A 20,719-nucleotide genomic window follows, 5' to 3' on the forward strand; every position below is an offset into this window, starting at 1 on the left:
CTCTTCGAACAGACTTTGGGACTTGGTTTCCCCTCCTGGGGCCTCTCTAGTACTATCCAGCAGTTGGCCTGTCCTGGGAGGAGGTCACTAAGCCCGAGGGTGTCAAGGCACCAGGGAGCGCCTGCGTCTCAGGGGGGGAGCTTCTGGGGGCTCTGATCGGTAGCCAGGCGATGCTCATCTGCCCTAGAGCCAGGCAGGTTGGTAGGATGTGGGCCTTTCCCCTCTGCAGGTTGAGGGATGCTTTCACCTAAGTCTCAGCCAGGATCTGCTATAGCTCAGTCTGTTCCCTTGCTGACTGACTGTGTGGCATGGACCTTCAACCTCTCTGAGCCTTGGGGCTCCCCAGCCCGGGGTGTATCCACCCTGTCAGCCCTTGTCAGAGCCAGTGGGGTCAGAGGCTTTGGCTTTGGTTGTCATATATGCCTGCTGAAACTTTGGGCAGTACTTCTCCCCAGGGCTGGTGCTCCCTGTGCACCACGCTCCCTGGTTAGGTCCCAGAGTGTGATTATTACTGGGGATTCCTGTGCCTTTGGGGGCCTCCTGTAGCACGGAGCCTTCTGTTGTTCTGTTACGGGCCCTCCACATACATGTCTGGGGTGACATCTGCTCGGTGATGGGTGACAAGGGGAAGGAGGGATTGATGTATCCTCCTGGGGATGGGCAGAGAGCACTGTGCAGGCTATTAGCTTCCTCTCTGACCTTATTTCCTGCACAGAAAAGTGGTGAGATTTGGGAGGCTTGAGGAGGGGGGCGGGCCTGGCCATTACCATTACTTAGCATTATGCCATTTATACAGGAGACAAAGAGGCACAGAGAGGCCAGGTGAATTCTGCTTTGCCACACAGTAGCCTGTTTGAAGGATTGGATTCTGGCATGGATGCCAGACAGCTGGTGATCCCTGTTCCCAAGGGATTTCTGGGGATGAGCATCAGATTAGGAGTCAAACAGAAGACCGAGGGTCAGAGATCAGGGCACTAGTGTGGAGGTTGGAGGATCTGGCCCCTCCTGGGATCATGCTCAGGTGAGCTGGGGACACGTCTGGGCAGGTGTCCTGGGGTGGGGCCCATTGCTCCAGCTGACCTTGGCAGTGGGCGGTCCCCTGGGCAGGGTGGGGCCAGGGCTTGGCGGGTCTTGTCCTGGGGCTGGGCCATTCGGGCTATCCACTAGGCCTCCAGCCGCCCCTGTTGGCATCGTCCTGCCATGTGGGGCTGAGCGGGCCTGAGTGGATTGGTGGCTGCTGCTCGCACCTGAGGATCCAGCCTCACAATGGCTCTGGCCACTGCCCAGGCCAGGGCAGGCCAGAACTGCTCCCCAGTCTCCTCCTGCCTCTTGGTTACACCTTACCAAATTGGGCATCTCTGAAGGGTCCTATCCCCAGGTGCCCCCCCCCCCCCCCCGCCCCATGCCCCGCACTGCTGTTCTGGTGGTGCATGCTCTGTGGCCCTCCTACTCCACCCTCCCCCCTTCCTTTGGCTGTCCTCAGGGGGCTCCGCAGAGCCAGCAGGCAGCTCCTCCTCCCAGACTCAATTGCAGGGTCTTTTTCAGCCTGGTGTTTGCGTTAGCTGCTGCTTCTCAAGCACCAACTGTGTGCCGGGCACTGCTGCAGCCCCTGATTTTCAGATGAAAAAACTGATGCTTGCACAGGGTTGCAGGTGGTGAAGGTGAGAAGGGTCTGTCCAGTGTCTCAGGCCAGGCTCTCCCCCACGGGCCTCCCTCCATTGGCTTCCTGGCCCCTCTTGTACCTGTGCACCGTGATGAGGGTCCCCACTCATCCCCAGAGCAGGAACCTGCTTCAGTAGGACCTGGCCTGGCTCCCTACCCAGCCCTCTGCCATGAGGCTGCAGCTACTCCCACCCCTCTCCCTGCACTTAAAGCAGCCCCAGTGGTAACTTAAAAAAAAAAAAAAGAAGAAGAAGACTTTCCCTCCCTGTCTCTCTAAAATAGATAAATAAACTTAAAAAAAAAAAGAAAAAAGAAACAGCCCTAGTGGTCCTGTGACCCTGTGGGGCCTTTGTGCCTCAGCCCCATCTCGGGCCCTCATCACGGGCCCTGCACTTGTACTGTGCTGCCTGGAGGTGTAGCACCTGATGTGCACCCCTGTTTCGTGTCCCCTTGCTGGGCTCGGCCCCCACCCTTAGCATTTGGTAAGCCATTGCCAGCACTTTCTGCTCCGCTTCTGGATGCCCATTTGGGGGTCTCCTGGTGGGGCTGGGCCCCGGGTGGGCAGTCTTGATTGTTGCCAGAGTGACTCAGATAATATGTGGCCCCATGCAATCAGGCCCTCCCTGGGCTGCGGTCTCTTCCTGCACTGAGGGGGTCAGCAGAGCAGAGATGCTGTCGGGATTCCCCCCCTGAGGGGCTGTCTGGGAACAAGAGCCCACTGTGTGCCTGGGGGAGGCCTGGACACAGAACCACTGTGTCCTCTGCGTAGGCACTGTGCCCCTCCCCAGCCCAGACTCTTTGTCTTCTGGGCCTGCCTCTCCTCCACACCCCTGGGGCCCACTATGGAGCACTCCCCGCCTTGTGAATCCCACCCACTTGAGGCCCAGATGGGGAACTGTGCACAGAGGGGTGGGGCAGACCAGGAACCCACAGCACTGGGGGCAGGGTGGGGATCCTGGAACCCTGTGGGTTACAGAGCACCCTCCAGGTTCTGCCCCAAACACAGGAGGGGTTTGTGTGGGGGTGAGGGACACTGGGAGATCCGGGCGTACCGGCAGGGCCCTGGTACCTCCCTCATGAACTTAACGGCTGTTGTGTTCCTGGGGCTGACTGTCCGCCCAGGCTAGCAGCGGCTGGGGAATGCCAGATTTCCTGTGTACCTTACCACCCTTTTCCCACTTCTTTGCTTGTGCTATCCCTGCCCTGACCCGGCCTTGTGGTCAGCTCCTCCTCCCAGACGCAATTGAAGGGTCTTTCTCAGGAGCCCCTCCTCCCTCCGGATCATGAGGATGGGCCCTTGCCAGTCCACGCTCAGAAATGGCCAGTGTTGACTGAGCAGTGGCTCTGGAGCTGGCCTGTCTTGCCAATGCAGACCCGGTGGTAACAGGACAGCATACACGTGGGTGAACTCCTGAGCCGTGCCAGGGGAATCCAGGTCTGGGAGCACCTCTCAGGGGTGGGGCCAGCCTGACTAAGGCTGTGGGGTCCTTGAACATGTGGGGATTGGGGCAGAATGCATGTGCAAGGCTGGGGCGTGACTAGAGTGCTGAGATGGGAGGCCGCCGGGTGTGAGGAGAGGCCATGGGGGCAGTGGGAGCTGGGAGGGTCATGGATGTGTGTGGTGGTGTAAGCCAATCAGCTGGCAGAGGTTCCTTGTGCTCCTAAGTGGAGAACCGGCTCATATCACCTGGAGGTGCTGGCAAAGTATAGGGAGGCTCCTGGAGAGGCCTGTGGATTCCCAGCGGTTGGTCCGGGGCCACAAGGATCTGTGAGCAGTACCTGGGGCTACCCCTGTTTTGCAGAGGGGCAGGAGGGGCAGTGCTCAGCATCCCATGCCCTTCCTGCTCTGTGTAGGGGTGAGAACAACATCCTTCGACTTTCCCGGGTCGGTATACAGCTGGGAGTTGCTCTGAACAGAGTTCCTACCTTCCGTGTTCTGTGTGAGTCCGGTGGGAGCTGTGGGCAGCATCCTGGGGCTGTCTGTAGTTAGGCTCCCTGAATATGTGACCTTGGGCAAGTCAAGCCCCTGTTCCCCAGGGCTCAGTCTTCCTATTTGTAAAGTACAGGCGGGGCTTTCTCTAGATCTCCGTCAGGGGATTGCAAGGGAGGCTATTTCTAGAGGCGTTCGTGGGTGGATTCCCAAGCCCAAATTTCAGAGTCTGTTTGGGTCTGAAGCTCTTTGATGTAGCGGAGGGAGTTTGGAGTCTCCGCCCTCTCAGTATTGCTTGGCCACTCGCCTGCTATCCATGCCCCACAGTGTGCTTGGGGAACCCTTCCAAACTTGGATGTCCTGCTTCCAGACACCTTGTGGTCCTTTGGGGAGGGACAACCAGATCTGCCCTGAAATTGGCCTATTTTGTAAGGGGGGAATAGAGTGCCCAAGAGGCCAATGGTCACATGGTCATTGCCTCACTGTCACCTGGCCACGCAGCGGAGACCCTGATCAAGCCGTGGCCTCTGCTCTGGGTCCTCCCTACTCTGCTTGGGCCCTCGGGCTGTGGCAGGGTCTCCTATGCTGAGGGAAGTCCTCGGCACTGCAGTGCATCTGTTTTTTGGGCGCATAGCGGCCCCTGGTGGTCATGGCAGCATCCGCATGCCAGTGGTTTTCAGTAGGTCCCCTGCTGGTGGGGGCATCCGTGGCCCGCTGCAAGCCATGTGGCCGTTCCTCTTTGAGATGGAGGGATCACGCACCCCTGTTGTGGAAGCAGTGGGCCCTTTGTCTTTGTAGCAGATGGTAGGACGGTGAGGTATGGGTCAGGCAGATGTGAGACGTGCCCTGCGTACAGACTGGAGTGAGCCCCCAGCCTGGCTGTTCCCTGTGTGAGGAACAACCTTGCCCGCCAACCACTGGCCTCGTTCACCTCATCGTAACCTTCATGTCTTTGGCAGATGTCACCTTACAGGGAGGCATCAGTGCCCCGGCAACTGGAATGTGCTGTTTTCCCTATCGTACTTCCGATGTTCTAACACATCGTATCTATAGGTTTATTGTTTGTCTGGACTCTAAGCTCCAGGAAGTCAGGGATTTTGTCCGTGTTTTTCCTTGTTTCTCCACCAGTGTGTCCCTGAGCACCTAGGAGTGACTCATAGTAGATGCTCAAATATCTTTCGACATGAATGAATGTATATTGTCTGAGGACCTAGTTCATGCCTGCAACGTCTCTAGGGATGAATGAAGCAGGCACTCAGCAGATTAGTGCTGAGCGTGGAGTAGGACTTCAGCATCAGGGGCCAGGGCCATCCCCGGGCCCAGCGATGCTTCAGAGTCCTGTCGGCACCGTTACTGAGTAACGCATGACGCCCCCCAGGCCTGCCTTGCCCCACCTGGAACCATGAGCGAGGCCCGCAGGGACAGCACGAGCAGCCTGCAGCGCAAGAAGCCACCCTGGCTGAAGCTGGACATACCAGCTGTAGCGCCCCCAGTGACCGAGGAACCCAGCCCCTTACAGGTAGGCCCTGGCCAGGAGAGGCTGTGGCTATCCTCCATCCAGCCTCCTCACCGTGACCCCACTGTCCAGCCCCTGAGACGCCAGGCCTTCTTGCGGAGTGTGAGTATGCCGGCTGAGACAGCCCGTATCCCCTCGCCCCACCATGAGGTCCGGCGGCCAGTTTTGCAGCGCCAGACGTCCATCACCCAGACCATCCGCAGGTACTGTATTGCCTCGGCTGCTCCGCTGGTGGGGGGCTGGGGGGCTGGGGGGCCAGAGGCGATCATACAGCGTCCCCTCTGGATACTAGGGCTGGGAACGGAGCGAGGGTCCTTCCTGTCTCGGCTTTCTCCTCGATCTTGTTCCCCACATCACCCTGTCCTCCTCCCACTCTGGGGACCAACTGCTCTCACCTACTGCCTTCTCTGCTCCCCTCCAGCACTCGCTCTCTCCTTCTCTGTCTCCCCCATCCCAATGCTCTGGCCCCTGAACAGCCGACAGGTGCGCTTTGGGCGTGTCCACACTCTGCCCCTCTTGGGTCCCCCTGGTGCCCGCAGGGCCCTCCCACAGCGCCGGTCTCTCTCTCGGTCCCTGCTCAGGTACCTGGGGCAGGGCATGAGTATGTTGACATTAGCTGGCGTGTGCATGGCTTGTGGCCTCTCGGGAGTTGCCAGTGCAGTTGGTGTTCCCTGGGGCTCCTAACAGCAGGTGCCGGTAGTGTTTTTCCTTGCATGTCTAAGAGCTATGGGCAGCTTTCCTGGGCTTGCAGTGCCCACTGCCTGAGTTCTGTGGTGTCCAAGGTCAGGCTGCTGCCTGGGGCCGAGCTCTGTGGCTAAGGGCTGAGTTCTGAGTGCCATCTGTGGACTCGATGTCTCCCCCATGGACCCCTCCCCTCCTCCATGATGGGTTGAGGATCTGTGTAAAATACTCACTTGGGCAAGGCCTACCGTCTGCGGTTCTAGTAGGAATTTGGAGTTGGCTAATTGTTTAGGGGGTGGCCAGGGCTGGAACCCACTCACCCCCTTAATTACACCAAGCCCACCTGGACCCTGGACCCTAGAGTGATTGGAGGCTTGGGTTGGGGCATGCTGCACAAGAGGAGAGCCTCTGAGGCCCCTGCTGGGGTGGGCGGAAGATCTGGCGTTACCCTGCTGAGACCCTCCTATGGCAGGGGCACAGCTGACTGGTTCGGAGTGAGCAAGGACAGCGACAGCACCCAGAAATGGCAGCGCAAGAGCATCCGCCACTGCAGCCAGCGCTATGGAAAGCTGAAGCCGCAGGTCATCCGGGAGCTAGACCTGCCTAGCCAGGACAACGTGTCTCTGACCAGCACTGAGACGCCCCCGCCACTGTACGTGGGGCCATGCCAGCTGGGCATGCAGAAGGTATGCCCACCTTCTGCCTCGTACCAGCTTCTCACTCTGCTCCCTGGACTGGGACTGGGGACACAGCCAGCCTGAGCAGAGGAGGTTCCTCGGAGCTCATGGTGTGGGAGGGTGGTCAGATGGTTCCACAGAGGCACCCAAGATACTCTGGGAATGGGGGCCAGGGGCAAGGGACAAGGTCCTGGGATTGAACCATGGGCCAGTCTCTAGGTGGGAGAGTATCGCAGGGTGAACAGCAGTGTGAAGGTACTACAGGCGAGGATGGGGGCCTCTTTGGGCACCCACACAGCTGTCCAGGGACCCACTGGGGAGTGGGAAGACCAGCAGCTGTGTTCTCTACAGTGGAGTATAGGGTGGAAAAGGATCCCCCCGCCATAGCGATGACCCAGTCCCTGACTCTTACATCTCCTTCCCTCTGCCAGATCATAGATCCCCTGGCCCGGGGCCGGGCCTTCCGAGTGGCAGACGACACGGCTGACGGCCTGAGTACCCCACACACACCTGTCACGCCTGGTGCTGCTTCCCTCTGCTCCTTCTCCAGCTCCCGCTCGGGCTTCAACCGGCTCCCGCGGCGACGCAAGCGTGAATCGGTGGCCAAGATGAGCTTCCGGGCAGCCGCAGCCCTGGTGAAGGTGGGTGCGGGGGCTGGGGTGAGGTGGGAACTAAGCTGGCCACCACACCGCACGCTCACCTCCTCGCTGGTAGGGCCGCTCTGTTAGGGATGGCACATTGCGCCGGGTGCAGCGCCGAAGCTTCACTCCCGCCAGCTTCCTGGAGGAGGACACAGCTGACTTCCCCGACGAGTTGGACACGTCCTTCTTTGCCCGGGTAAGAGCACAGGGGCATCACCTGAGACCCCTCCGCCTATGTATCCCACCCTGACCGTGCGTATTTGCTCAGGAAGGAGTCCTCCACGAGGAGCTGTCCACGTACCCAGACGAGGTGTTTGAGTCCCCTTCGGAGGCAGCACTCAAAGACTGGGAGAAAGCCACAGAGCAGGCAGACCTCACGGGTGGGGCCCTGGACCGCAGTGAGCTGGAGCGCAGCCACCTGATGCTGTGAGTGCCACCAGCCAGTGGGGACGGGGGAGGGCAGGATCTACGGCTGTCCGGAGCATCTGGGCCCTAGGGCACTGATGCCATGGAGGGCCGGGGGAAGGAGTCATCTTGTGGATTGTGAGCCCAGCCTGGTCACTATGGCTGTGGGACCCAGGGCTGGGCACCATTCAGGTCTTGGCTGCCCACCTGTGGGACAGGAACGGAATCCCAGGGTCCACAGGCTGGACAGAATCTAGCGGGGAGATGGAGGGTGTTGTGATGCATACTTGTAGATCGTCCAGGGAGCCTCACATAGGTCAGGTTCCACCTCTGCAATCCCCAGGGGGGCTCAGGATTGCTCTTTTTCTGGTGAGGAGGAGGCTGATGGTGGATGCCTGCACAGTGCTTTCGGTGTTAGATGGGAGCCAGAGAGGAGAGGCCATCCTGGTCCTGCTGGGAGGGATTGAGGCAGGCTGGGAGTCTAGGGCGGGAGGTGACTGTGCCCCTTCCCCCAGGCCCCTGGAACGAGGCTGGAGGAAGCAGAAGGAGGGTGGCGCAGCGGCCCCACAGCCCAAGGTGCGGCTGCGGCAGGAGGTAGTGAGCACGGCGGGTCAGCGGCGGGGCCAGCGCATCGCGATGCCCGTGCGCAAGTTCTTTGCCAGGGAGAAGCGGCCGTATGGGCTGGGCATGGTGGGCCGGCTGACCAACCGCACTTACCGCAAGCGTATCGACAGTTATGTCAAGCGCCAGATTGAGGACATGGACGACCACAGGTAGGCATGGGGTGGGAGTGTGGGGGGGATGCAGCTTCCAGCAGGCAAGGCTCCAGGTTGGGGGTGGGTCCTCTGGGTTGGAGACGCGGTCTCTGCTGACGCTCTGCCCTGCAGGCCCTTCTTCACCTACTGGCTCACCTTCGTGCACTCACTCGTCACCATTCTAGCCGTGTGCATCTACGGCATCGCGCCTGTGGGCTTCTCGCAGCATGAGACTGTGGACTCGGTGAGCCCTGGCACCCTGCCCGGCCCGGATCTGTGGAGTCTGGGCTCTGGACTCCGTCTTTCCTCACTCTGTGAGGAGAGGGCTGGAGCGGGTTCTGTCTGATCTCTCTCCCCAACCTTGCAGGTACTGCGGAACCGCGGGGTCTATGAGAACGTCAAGTACGTGCAGCAGGAGAACTTCTGGATCGGGCCCAGCTCGGTGAGGGCAGGGCCTTGTGGGTGCCGGAGGGTGGGAACCCTGGGCTCGCAGGGGGCCGGATTCTGCAGCTGCACCTCCCGATCCTCCGCAGGAGGCTCTCATTCACCTGGGTGCCAAGTTCTCGCCCTGCATGCGCCAGGACCCGCAGGTACACAGTTTCATCCGCGCTGCGCGTGAGCGTGAGAAGCACTCGGCCTGCTGCGTGCGCAATGACCGGTCGGGCTGCGTGCAGACCTCGGAGGAGGAGTGCTCGGTTTGTGCCCCCACCACCGTGTGCTTGCGGTTACCTTGGGACTTCAGATAGAGCCGGTTGAGTCATCACTACCCTAGTTCCGTGCACATTATGGCGTCCCTCCGTGTGAGGGCCCTCCGCTCACATTTATTCCTTGTATCCCCTGCTCCCCCCATTTCCTGGTCCTCCTGTCACAGAGGACAGTTGTAGCAAGTCTTTGATTTGGGTGTGCTCTTTTTGCACGTCGGTCCTGTTTTTGTGCACACGTCCTAAGTTTACACAAGTGGCGTTGCCTTATTCTTTCCACCAAACAATTCAAGAAAAAACCAAAAAAGATTCATGCAAGTTTATATTACATCATCTCACGTGGAGGTGCTGTCGTTTATACCAGTTCTGATTTTGGACACGGGTTGTTTCTATTGTTAAGCTAACAGGAATTATGCTGCTGAGCTCCTTTTAGTAGTCTCCCAACACGCCTGCACATTTGTGGAGTGTAATTTCATTGAAATTGCATCGTGGGTCAGTGTCAGGGACTCAGTGACTTTACTTTTGATTCCTGCCTCCTGGAGACTGCACTGGCTAAGGGGTGGGCTCTGACCAGGGCCTGACCCTGTGTCCTCCCACAGTCCACGCTGGCAGTGTGGGTGAAGTGGCCCTTCCACCCCAGTGCCCCAGATCTTGCGGGCCGCAAGAGGCAGTTTGGCTCTGTCTGCCACCAGGACCCCAGGTCAGTCCTGCCAGCCCCTCCCTTACTTCCTTTGTCAATGGCTCCATGGGGTGTGTGTGTGGGGGAGAGGGTATAGCTGCCCCACATGTCTTTGAGTCGGACGGGAAGGCATGGATACCAAGGGTGCAAGGCAGGGTCTGACCACATCCTGGGTTCATGCAGGGTGTGTGATGAGCCTTCCTCCGAGGACCCCCACGAGTGGCCAGATGACATCACCAAGTGGCCGGTGAGCCAGAGTGGAGGGGTTGTTTGTGAGTCGCCCTGTTTTTGTGAAGGAGGAACCCACATTCCACCCGTTAGTGACGCCAGAGATCCCCATCATGGGACCACCCTGGGTGTTCAGACGCTGTGCCTCTGGCCTTTGCTCAGCCTGTCTACCTACCAAACACCTGCCTCTCTGAGCAGGTAGCCAGAACAGGAGAACCAGGTGGAAGCCTAGGGGGTCAAGTGACATTACTCCAACCTGACAGAGGGCTCATCTGTGTCTCGGGGTGTGGTAGCCAGCTTGAAGTCCAGGGAGGCTGGCTTCCTACCTTAGGAGCCTGTCCATCCTTGCCCCCATTCTCCAAGCATGGTTGTGGGTCCCAGGGTTGGGGGAGGCCTTGACCCAACTCACCCCCATTTGTGACCCAGATCTGCACCAAAAACAGCGCCGGGAACCACACCAACCACCCTCACATGGACTGTGTCATCACGGGCCGGCCCTGCTGCATCGGCACAAAGGGCAGGTGGGTGTGCCTGTGCTTGTGTGTGCAGCCAGTCCTGGGTGCAGATTGCCCTGGGGCTGTGCCCTTCTCCCTCCCCAAGTTCCAAAATAACCCAAGATTCCGAGGGGCCTGGGGTGAGAAGGGGTCTGCCTGGACTTGTCCAGAGCCAACAATGGTGGGCAAGTAGGGCTGAAAGCTGGGCCTGGCTGGCATAGTCAGGTGCCTCTGCCCTTGGGCCACTCTACAAGTCCTTGCAATCCTGGCCTGACCTTCCAGGTGTGAGATTACCTCCCGGGAGTACTGTGACTTCATGAGGGGCTACTTCCACGAGGAGGCCACACTGTGCTCCCAGGTAGGCCTCCAGGGTGAGCGTCCCTCCCCTCTCCCCCCAGCCACTGTGGGTGCTGACGGGCCACTCTGCACAGGTGCACTGCATGGATGACGTGTGTGGGCTCCTGCCCTTTCTCAACCCTGAGGTGCCTGACCAGTTCTACCGCCTGTGGCTGTCCCTCTTCTTGCACGCTGGGCAAGTGATACCACGTGGGCTGAGCAGGGGGGGCCGGTCCCAGGTTCCCCAGGATGGCCAGAGATGGTGAAGGGGGCGGCCTCCTTGCTGAGTACCCCCTCACCCCCCACCCCACAGGATCCTGCACTGCCTGGTGTCGGTCTGCTTCCAGATGACCGTCCTGCGGGACCTGGAGAAGTTGGCAGGCTGGCACCGAATAGCCATCATCTACCTGCTGAGCGGGGTCACCGGTAACCTGGCCAGTGCCATCTTCCTGCCGTACCGGGCAGAGGTAAGACTGTCACCCAGAGTGGGGACGCCCCCATGTGCACCTGCTGCCTGTCGTAAAGCGAGTCCACGTCCAGCACGGGGTCTGGGGCCCTGGAGAGTCCAGACTGGGAGCACCTCCTTTTGGCTCCTTAGTCTCAGTGTGCTGCAGGCCACGGGAGGCAGGGCGGGGAGACGCGGCCCTGGGTTGGGGCGGGCGGGTCTGCTCAGCCCCACCAGCTCACAGCCACCCGCACTGCCGCCAGGTGGGCCCGGCCGGCTCGCAGTTTGGCATCCTGGCCTGCCTGTTCGTGGAGCTCTTCCAGAGCTGGCAGGTCCTGGCAAGGCCCTGGCGTGCCTTCTTCAAGCTGTCGGCTGTGGTCCTCTTCCTGTTCACCTTTGGGCTGCTGCCCTGGATCGACAACTTCGCTCACATCTCGGGCTTCATCAGCGGCCTCTTCCTCTCCTTTGCCTTCCTGCCCTACATCAGCTTCGGCAAGTTTGACCTGTACCGCAAGCGCTGCCAGATCATCGTCTTTCAGGTGGTCTTCCTGGGCCTCCTGGCCGGCCTGGTGGTCCTCTTCTACTTCTACCCCGTGCGCTGTGAGTGGTGTGAGTTCCTCACCTGCATCCCCTTCACTGACAAGTTCTGCGAGAAGTACGAGCTGGATGCCCAGCTCCACTGAGCTGGCTGGGGCGCCGGGGCCACGCGCTCCAGCAGGCCAGAGCCAGGCACGTGGTCTCCCCCAAGCCCCACAGGCCACGGGACGCGAGTCTCGAGCCCTGGGTGCTGTCCTGCCTGTTTCCTGAACACTGGCCTCTTGTGCCTTGTTCACCAGCGGTGAACCTCTCGTACTTCAGGGCATTTATTACACCAGTTCCCGTGATTACCTTCTAACTAGTCTCTTGACGACCACCTCACGTGGCCAATAAATGGGCTGGGAGCGTTTTAGCTGCCACTAACTTACCGGAGCTGCCTCGTCTTTCTGGCTTCTGGCTGGGGGCTGTGGAGGGAGATCCTTCAGGCCACTGGCCACCTTGCTTACAATTCCCCACAACGGGGAACTAAGTGTCAAATATACCTTCCAGTGAAGTCTCTCAGTCAGATGGATGGGAGTACACTGTCCCCCTTCCTTACAGTAACTGGCAGCTGATAATGAAAGAAGAACCCATAGCTGTGCGGTCACCCCTGCCCTCCTCCCCCCCCCCCCCCCCGCCCCCGAACCAATGAGAAGCATCTCCGACCCCAACACCACGTACCCAGCCGGCAGCTCAAAGTTCAGCCCCAGGCTACCTCCCTTTCCGGAAGCCGAAGGGTGAAGGTGTTGCTATAGGTGAACCCTGTGAGCTGAGGCTGGGGGCCCCATCCACATACTCTTGATCCCAGGCCCTGTTTCCCCATAAGCACAAACAGAAAGCCAGCCACTCTGCCTTTATTTCCCCTTGCTGTAGAGATCACAGTAAAAGGGTCTTATGGCCAGGGGCTGGCCACAGGGCTCAGGTGAAGCCTCCTCCACCTTAGCACTCACTTGCACTATTCTCTGCCCTTGCTTCCCCTCGGGGACTGGGCAGCACCAGTCCCTCCTGCCCCGAGTACTGTGGCTTTTTTACTTTTCAAACTAAGAAGCAAATGGATGAATCCTGTACAGAGGGCCAGGCCCATCTGCCACATGATTAGGGTGTTCCAGCTAGGTGCAGGCCACCTCAACACTCTTCTGCAAAAAGGGAACAGTTGTCGAAGGCTTCCTCCTGGGGGTGGGGGGAGCCTGGCCAGTAGCACAGTTGTCCTTGTCTGGAGGTTCATTTTTGCCTCAGCTTTTTGATGAAGGACACCTCATCCCGATTCCGGATACCGTAACTGAAAGAGGAGGGCTGTAGTGTGAGGTCTGTTTGTGACTCCTCACCAGAGACTCATGTCAGGGACCAAGAAAGGACAAATAGGAAGAGCACTGTGTCCAGGAAGGTGAGGAAGTGGCAGTGGCCATCGCCCCATAGCCCACACTGTGCCAGCGGGCAGCCTTTCTCCTGCACACATGCTCTCACTGGCCTCCTCTGGCTGTGGGAAGCCCCACCCTGCCACTAGTGAGCAGTGCTCACACCGTGCTTATGCCTCCCGTTCCGGTAGGAAGGGCCCCCAGGAAGCTCCTTGCAGGAAGGAGTCAGTCCATCCAGGGACTGTGCTGGTCTTGGTTATTCCCCGGTAAGTGATTTAAGACTCCTCCTTCCGGGGAAGAGGCCCCGGCCCTCTGGCAGGGCTTGGGGAACAAGAGGGCAACACACTAGATGCAGCTCAAAATGTGGCCCCAACTTACTCTCGAAGCTTCTTCCTGTCCTCAGTGAGCTTCTCTCCTGCAGAGGTCAGGTAGTACGTCCTCCACACATAGGACCTGCAAGATTCAGATGGGGATTCAGGTAGACCACAAGCACGGGGACTGGCCTGCTGGGATGCAGGGGCTGTGTGTGAGATGAGCTCAAGGTGCTCAGTCCTGGGGGCCCAGGGCAGGTGGCCTCTTCTTGGCCTTTCCTGCACCACGTATGCACCGGGCGTGAGGTAGCTCTAAGGAAGCACTGCTCTCAACGGGCTGTGTGGGGTGGCAGGGAGCCAAACACACCTTCTTAACAAAACAGGCGGCAATACCAACACACAGGCAACAAGACATCTGACCTAGTGGGAGTGAGGAGAGCACCCACGTAAAGATGGGGTGGGGCTGCTGAAAGCTGCCCCATCCGGAACCAGGGAGACCACTTCCGGCCACTGGAAATGCCATCTAGGTGAGGTGAAAGAGCATGAAAGAGCAGCTGAGGCAGGACTCCCAGGCATGGAGGCAGCCACCACGTCTCCATGCTTGGGACAGGGAGCTCAGACCCCGTCGGCACTTTGCAGCATACAGGCAGCAGGTGCTCGTGCGGCACCAGCCCTTCCTGTGGCTCCACTTACCAGCTGATGTGCTGAATGCCTCCTTCCCGCTCCTGCCTGAGCTGCACGTATCTCTGAATGGCCTTCTTCAGGTCCAGGACCGTAGCATTCTGTACCACAACCACAGCTGCAACACAAAAGGAGAACAGCCATGGCGGGGAGCCACGGCCTCGGATGGCAGGAAAGGAACCCAGAAGCTCTGTCCAGATGGTTTTGGATGGAGATTCAGATCTGGGTAGGGTAGGCTTGTGCTTGCCCCAGTATCCTTGGACGTGGCCCTTGAGTTTCCCACCGAGCAGCCATGTTAGCATCTTGCCTGTGTGAAAACTCAGACTGCATGGTCCAAAAGGGGAAGGGAGCACTTACGCATTATTTCTCCATCCATCTTGCACACTCGGACTGTCATTGCTTGGCCATATTCTAGTGCTATTTGTGAATTGACCTCTTCTAAAGTAACCTACAAAAAGACCAAGGGTGGAAGTGGGATCCCTGCCTCTCTTTACCATCCCAAACAACAACAAAAGAAAGCAAGATGATAGTGTCCAAAAAGCAGTACCATATTTTTTTTTTTAATGTTTATTTATTTTTGAGACAGAGACAGAGCACGAATGGGGGAGGGGCAGAGAGAGAGGGAGACACAGAAGCGGAAGCAGGCTCCAGGCTCTGAGCCATCAGCCCGGAGCCCGACGCGGGGCTCGAACTCACGGACCGCGAGATCGTGACCTGAGCTGAAGTCGGACGCTCAACCGACTGAGCCACCCAGGCGCCCCAGCAGTACCATATTTTATGAAGAACAAGAAACAAAATTTCTTGCTTGTATGGTAGGGTTTTCCCCAGTTCCACCCACATGTTTGTATTGAATGTGCAAAGTGGATGGGATCTCGGGAGAAAGAGGAGTGCAGAAACAGGAGGATGAGGATCAGATCCGGGTTCTGGGGCTCGGTAGCAGGGAGAACAATGTCAGTTGAGTCTGAGAGCCCCTAATTACCAGGATTCAGGCCAGGGCCCAGGACAACGTAGACGTGAGTCTACCTTTACCTTTAGCATCCTTGTTATTTTGCTCATATTGGAGTTTTATTTTTTAATTGTATTATTCTTTAGTTGTATTACAATGTTTTATTATTACCGTGTTGTGGTGTCCTGGTAAATCCTGCACACTTGACTCATGTCTACATTGTCCTGGGCCCTGGCCTGAATCCTGGTAATTAGGGGCTCTCAGACTGAACTGACATTGTTCTTCCTGCTACAAGGATTTAAAGACAGGACCGTCCTGAGGCACACTGAAGGATGATAAGTGAAAAACCATCAATGCTGATCTGGTCTTTGCGTAAAATTTCACTGTTTTGTTTATCACAGACTTATTCACATGACCTTCGAGTTTTTGAAACAGTGTATTAAAAGGTCATATAGCCTGACTTTTTTTTTTTTTTTTAATTTTGTTGTGGTTTGTTTTGACCCCTTTAAATTCTGCTCGCCAGGTGAGAGCCTCGTTCGCCCACCCAACCCCCACCTCCATCCCCGCCCCGGTTAAGACCTTCGTTTGAGCCCAGAGGCGCCTTCCCCTAGCTCCCCATCAGGGCCTCCAGAGGTCCGTCAGCGGGAGCACCGCCCGGCGGGCAACGACCCCCGGCGGCTCCCCGCCCGCGCGCACCTGGATCGGTAGATCGCATAGCAGCGGGTCCTGCACGACCATGGCGAGACCCTCCTGGAACACGTCTACCGCCTCGGAGTGTGGCAGCGCCTCCTCTTCGTCCTCATCGTCCTCGGGCGTCTCGGGCCGCACAGCCACCTCCTCCTCCGCCTGCTCCAGGGCGCCTCTTAGTCCCCAGGCACGGCCCGCACTACCTGTTGGGGTACGCGACGGAGGCGGGGCGCGCACCGCGGGGACAGCAGCCCAGTCACGGGGTTTGCGAGGGGCGGGGCCGCCACGAGGACCAATGAGAAGCGCGAGGCGGCCTGCCGCAGTGCTCACTGGGAACGCGAAATCGGCGTTTCCATTGGTAGGCCGGGGGGTGGGGCGGATTCCCGAACCAATGTGAGCTGGAGACGGGCCTGGTGTCTGTGCCCCGCGGCCGGCCGCGGGGGTTGCCGGTAGCTTGCGGGACCCAGGCGGCCGCCATGCTGCTCTTCTGCCCTGGTTGCGGGAATGGGTTAATCGTGGAAGAGGGACAGCGCTGCCACCGCTTCGCCTGCAACACCTGCCCCTACGTGCACAACATCACCCGCAAGGTGGGGCCCAGAGGCCGGCGCCGAGCCGGGAGCCTCCCGCTTCCCCTCCCACCAGCCCCGAGTCCGCCTTCATGCGCCCTTGCTCTCGCAGCCACTTCCCGTCGGATGCAGATCCTGTGGTCCCTACCTTGATCCGGCTGTTTGTCCCGCCCCACTGCCGTCACCTTGGGCTCCGTCCAGTCATCTCCTGGCGTTGCAGTCCTAACCTCGCCCTCGGGCTTCAGGCCCGCGCGCGCGTTCCCGTCACTGTATTCACGGCAGCTGCCCGAGTGATCCTGTCAACGTTTAAGTCAGATCAAGTCCGTTCTGTGCTCGAAAAGTCTCAGTATCTCCCCCGCACATTCCCAGGGCCGGGTAGGCTCTGACGCCAGCACCTCCCCGCGACCTTCCAAGTCTGATGGCACGTCCTAATGTACTCTTCGTCCCCAGCAACAGCAGCCTCTTGGAGGAGCCCCCATTGCGCACGTGCTACCCGGCTTTTGCACATGCCTTCTGCTCGGCTTACTTTTTCCCTAGATAACCATGCCACTCGTTGGTCGTGTCTTAAGTGACCGCTGCGTTTAAAACTTCAGCTCCTCCCCCCATTTTGTCCGCCTTCCCTTTTTTATTTTAATCCATCGGACTCCTTGCCTTCTAATATACTTTGTAACTTAGGTGCTTTATCACTACTAGGACATAAGGTGTAAGGAAAGCAGTGATGTTTGTTTTGTACCCTGTTATGCTCTGGTGTGAACCTGGAATGTAGTGAAATAATGCACTCTCTATTATAAGTTGTTATTTTGCTTTGATGATAACATCCTTATTTATTAGCACGCTTTTATTTTTTAGAAGCAGAGCCCTCCCTCCTAATGTTTGTGTATTACTCTACCGCAGGGCTGTGTTGTGGGAGTTTAGGATCTGAAACTGGGAAGAGTGAACTCTTAGGTAACCCTGAAATTTCAAGGATGCGTGGTAAAACTTGGGAAGGAAGCCCAATGTGACCTGCTTTGAAAGCTCTCTGGCTGGGCCCCCCAGCCAAGTGGTACGCTTTGGCTTTAGTTGTGTTTCTCTCATTTTGGGTTGTGTAGTACCGTAGAAGTGTGAGATCCCACCTGCGCTGTTTTCCTTCCTGCTCTGGCGTGTCATCCAGTCCTCGCAGAGATTTTTTTTCTCACCAGTGACTCTTTCTCTTCTTTTGGGGGGTATCCCAAGCCTGGATCCTCTAAATCCCAATGGCAAGTCCTGCTCTGTGAGAGTAGAAACTGTTTTCTTTTAGTAACCCTCTCGTCTGCCTTGAAGGAAGTCTGGCGAGACACTTGAGGACAGGTGTGGTTTGGTGACCCAGGTTTGTAATGTTCCCTTACTTGGAGCCTGAAGACTTGCTGTTGTTTGTTAGGTAACAAATCGGAAATACCCAAAGCTGAAAGAAGTGGATGATGTGCTTGGTGGAGCAGCTGCCTGGGAGAATGTTGACTCTACTGCAGGTGAGAAGGAACCTCTTCTGGTACAGAGCTGTGGAGAGAGATGAGGCTGCCGAGGCTGCTTACGGTGACACTTCGCATGTCCGAGTCAGTGATGTACTTGGAGGAAGTGAGCTTCTAAAAATAGAAAGTGTGTTAATGTTTTCCTTTAATAATTCGTTACTAAGACAGACAGTATAGGCACAGACCTAGACTAGAGTCTCAGAGTGACCTCTTCATGTTTGATGACCTTGCTGGGCTCTCTTGACCTTTCTGGGGCTATTCCACATTCCCTGATTATGAGAGCGTGAAGTGAGTCAATCCAACACACTCCATAGCTGTGATGATAGCCACAGTGACAGGACTGAAAGAAGTCAGAGCCTAAGGGAAAAAATTCTGGTGTCGATTTTTAAAAGTTAGTGCCCGAGAGCTTTAAAGTGCTTTTTTTTTTTCAATATATGAAATTTATTGTCAAATTGGTTTCCATACGACACCCAGTGCTCATCCCAAAAGGTGCCCTCCTCAATACCCATCACCCACCCTCCCCTCCCTCCCACACCCCATCAACCCTCAGTTCTCAATTTTGTTTTTTGTTTTTTTTTTTTCTCAGTTTTTAAGAGTCTCTTATGCTTTGGCTCTCTCCCACTCTAACCTCTTTTTTTTTTTTCCTTCCCCTCCCCCATGGGTTCCTGTTAAGTTTCTCAGGATCCACAAGAGTGAAACCATATGGTATCTGTCTTTCTCTGTATGGCTGATTTCACTTAGCATCACACTCTCCAGTTCCATCCATGTTGCTACAAAGGGCCATATTTCGTTCTTTCTCATTGCCCTGTAGTACTCCATTGTGTATATAAACCACAATTTCTTTATCCATTCATCAGTTGATGGACATTTAGGCTCTTTCCATAATTTGGCTATTGTGGAGAGTGCTGCTATAAACATTGGGGTACAAGTGCCCCTATGCATCAGTACTCCTGTATCCCTTGGGTAAATTCCTAGCGGTGCTATTGCTGGGTCATAGGGTAGGTCTATTTTTAATTTTCTGAGGAACCTCCACACTGCTTTCCAGAGTGGCTGCACCAATTTGCATTCCCACCAACAGTGCAAGAGGGTTCCCGTAAAGTGCTTTTTTTAAGTCTTGTTTCATATCTGATAGAGGTAAACATGAGCAAGGAAGGAAAGAGGAGAGCCCTAGACACGCCTGTACTTAGTGGAGGAAGAGCCAACTCCTGCTTAGTACCGTCTTTTTTTCCCCTCTGGAAGAACATCCAAATTTGATAGGGTAACATTAGCATTGGCAGAATTTGTCAAAAGGAGATGAATTATGTACCTAGTGTTCAAAATGGTGTTTGAGAGTGTTTGAAGGTGTTATGAAGAGTACGGTCAGTTTCTCAAAGTGAAATAGCTTTGCCTTGAGGCACTTTGCAAAGGTGTGGGGTGTGTGGTGAGATCTTCATAAGAATAGCCTGAGGAACTGTTGCCAAAAGGGATCCCTAAATTGTCTTTTTTTTTTAAGTTTATTTATTTGTTTTGAGAGAGAGAGAGAGTGTGTGTGTGAATAGGGGAGGGACAGACAGAGAAGGAGAGAGAGAATCCCAAGCAGGCTCTGTGTTGTCAGCACAGAGCCCCACACAGGGCTCAAACTCACGAACCGTGAGATCAGGACCTGAGGCGCCCCTGGATCCCTAAATGTAAGGGGAAGTGGACTCATCATACACTGGGGGCTCCTCTGGGAAGATGAGAAGGCGCTGGTGATGGAAACGCACTCAGAAGATTCTTCAGGGAGTGGACCTCATAATGCACATGGTGGCCATGAGTCAATTTTCATGTTACATTTCCAACCAGTCTTCAGCCAGATTAGAAAAGAAAAATGGGACCCCCGGAAGGATGCAGGAGTGTTTTCCGAGTCGTAGGTATCCTCAGTTCCCTCAGTGTGAGAGCATAGGGGGAATGTTGCCACTAACTGTAGCCTTAAATCATGGTACAAGGTAGCCTAGGGAAGGGGTCCCAGATGAATGCATTGGGAGGAGGGTCTTTGCTGCCTTTCCACAACACCTCCTCTTAAGCTGTGTGTTTTGGTCATTAACATCATTTTTTTTTAATAATGTGAGTCACTTGTTTTTTCTTGTTGCCAGAGTCCTGCCCGAAATGCGAGCATCCTCGTGCCTATTTCATGCAGCTTCAGACCCGCTCTGCAGATGAACCAATGACCACTTTCTACAAATGCTGCAATGCTCAGTGTGGACACCGCTGGAGGGACTAGGGCCAGGCTGCCCAGCGGTGTCAGTGTCTGCTCACCTTATTCTCCAGGGTAAATTCCCAGTCGGGAGTGTGAACTGGGTCCTGAGTTTTTGCTGGTGTGGCAGAAAGCTAACCCTTTTAGGGTAGCTGCCCAGGATGTCAGCAAATTAGCCTATCTGCCAATGAGCAGGTGAGCTCATTTATGTCCAGGGAGATTTTGTTTGTGGGGGGAAGCGTACCCATAACGTAGTGTACTCTATCTGTGGTCCTGTTGGTTTATCTCTTACGTGAATTGGGTAATTGGTATTCTCTCACCACCAGCTTTCTGAGATACGTACCCTGTTTGCACAACTGATAAAGTTTTACAATTTAGTCCATTAGATGTCCCTAAGTACCTAACTGTTCATTGCAAACTTAATCACAATCTGTTGTGAATATTTAATTAAAATGGAAAACCCAATACTGCTTTTTCAGTGTTTTAAATGCCTTGAGAAGTAGACATCTAACAGCTGCCATACTTAGGGCTTTCCTGGTCACAAAATTGCTCATAACATGGATTTCAATGTATCATTTCTGTTCTTGTTTCCTAGGATTGCAGTAAATGTATTAGATAGAGTGTTTTTATATTTTCTTTCATCTTTCCAGTTGCAAAAGAAAAAGGACACCTCAGACTAGATGGGGACAGGATGGCAGTTTGTGGATGGACAAGTTTCTTTCTCAGGACCTCAGACTTAATTATTTTTCCA

The 20,719-nt window shown here is 56.2% G+C and overlaps 3 protein-coding genes across 3 annotated transcripts; 2 read left to right on the top strand and 1 right to left on the bottom strand.

Annotated features, from left to right (window-relative positions):
* The first annotated feature begins 971 nt into the window (after positions 1–971).
* On the top strand, positions 972–12,096 carry RHBDF1 (rhomboid 5 homolog 1). The gene is made up of 18 exons (XM_047097954.1): positions 972–1,021; positions 4,971–5,111; positions 5,181–5,311; positions 6,262–6,475; positions 6,898–7,107; positions 7,181–7,303; positions 7,376–7,533; positions 8,028–8,285; positions 8,400–8,511; positions 8,635–8,709; positions 8,801–8,962; positions 9,568–9,668; positions 9,831–9,894; positions 10,302–10,396; positions 10,652–10,727; positions 10,801–10,901; positions 11,019–11,172; positions 11,414–12,096. Exons 2-18 carry the CDS (start codon positions 4,995–4,997, stop codon positions 11,831–11,833), a joined length of 2,571 nt encoding a protein of 856 aa, XP_046953910.1. The 5' UTR covers positions 972–1,021; positions 4,971–4,994; the 3' UTR covers positions 11,834–12,096.
* A 468-nt stretch (positions 12,097–12,564) lies between these two features.
* SNRNP25 (small nuclear ribonucleoprotein U11/U12 subunit 25) lies at positions 12,565–15,941 on the bottom strand. The gene is made up of 5 exons (XM_047097921.1): positions 15,716–15,941; positions 14,431–14,521; positions 14,086–14,191; positions 13,460–13,534; positions 12,565–13,005 (listed from the first exon to the last, which is right to left on the bottom strand). The coding sequence occupies exons 1-5, from the start codon at positions 15,755–15,757 to the stop codon at positions 12,948–12,950; spliced, it is 372 nt and encodes a 123-aa protein (XP_046953877.1). The 5' UTR covers positions 15,758–15,941; the 3' UTR covers positions 12,565–12,947.
* Positions 15,942–16,142: 201 nt separating this feature from the next.
* Positions 16,143–20,433, top strand: POLR3K (RNA polymerase III subunit K). The gene is made up of 3 exons (XM_047098046.1): positions 16,143–16,293; positions 17,669–17,756; positions 19,868–20,433. The coding sequence occupies exons 1-3, from the start codon at positions 16,183–16,185 to the stop codon at positions 19,993–19,995; spliced, it is 327 nt and encodes a 108-aa protein (XP_046954002.1). The 5' UTR covers positions 16,143–16,182; the 3' UTR covers positions 19,996–20,433.
* Positions 20,434–20,719: the final 286 nt, after the last annotated feature.

This window comes from Lynx rufus, unplaced genomic scaffold, assembly GCF_022079265.1.
Source record: "Lynx rufus isolate CCGP_SWC_20201006 ecotype Redwood Valley unplaced genomic scaffold, mLynRuf1.p SCAF_43, whole genome shotgun sequence".
Lineage (NCBI taxonomy): Eukaryota > Metazoa > Chordata > Mammalia > Carnivora > Felidae > Lynx > Lynx rufus.

Coding starts and splice junctions, on each gene's coding strand:
- POLR3K (XM_047098046.1), top strand. CDS start 16,183: ATGCTGCTCTTCTGCCCTGGTTGCGGGAATGGGTTAATCGTGGAAGAG. Junction 16,294..17,668: donor TGCACAACATCACCCGCAAG/GTGGGGCCCAGA, acceptor GTTGTTTGTTAG/GTAACAAATCGGAAATACCC. Junction 17,757..19,867: donor GAATGTTGACTCTACTGCAG/GTGAGAAGGAAC, acceptor TCTTGTTGCCAG/AGTCCTGCCCGAAATGCGAG.
- RHBDF1 (XM_047097954.1), top strand. CDS start 4,995: ATGAGCGAGGCCCGCAGGGACAGCACGAGCAGCCTGCAGCGCAAGAAG. Junction 7,304..7,375: donor ACACGTCCTTCTTTGCCCGG/GTAAGAGCACAG, acceptor GTATTTGCTCAG/GAAGGAGTCCTCCACGAGGA. Junction 10,397..10,651: donor TGCATCGGCACAAAGGGCAG/GTGGGTGTGCCT, acceptor CTGACCTTCCAG/GTGTGAGATTACCTCCCGGG.
- SNRNP25 (XM_047097921.1), bottom strand. CDS start 15,757: ATGGTCGTGCAGGACCCGCTGCTATGCGATCTACCGATCCAG. Junction 13,535..14,085: donor GGCATTCAGCACATCAGCTG/GTAAGTGGAGCC, acceptor TGAATCTTGCAG/GTCCTATGTGTGGAGGACGT. Junction 13,006..13,459: donor GACAGGAAGAAGCTTCGAGA/GTAAGTTGGGGC, acceptor CTCCTCTTTCAG/TTACGGTATCCGGAATCGGG.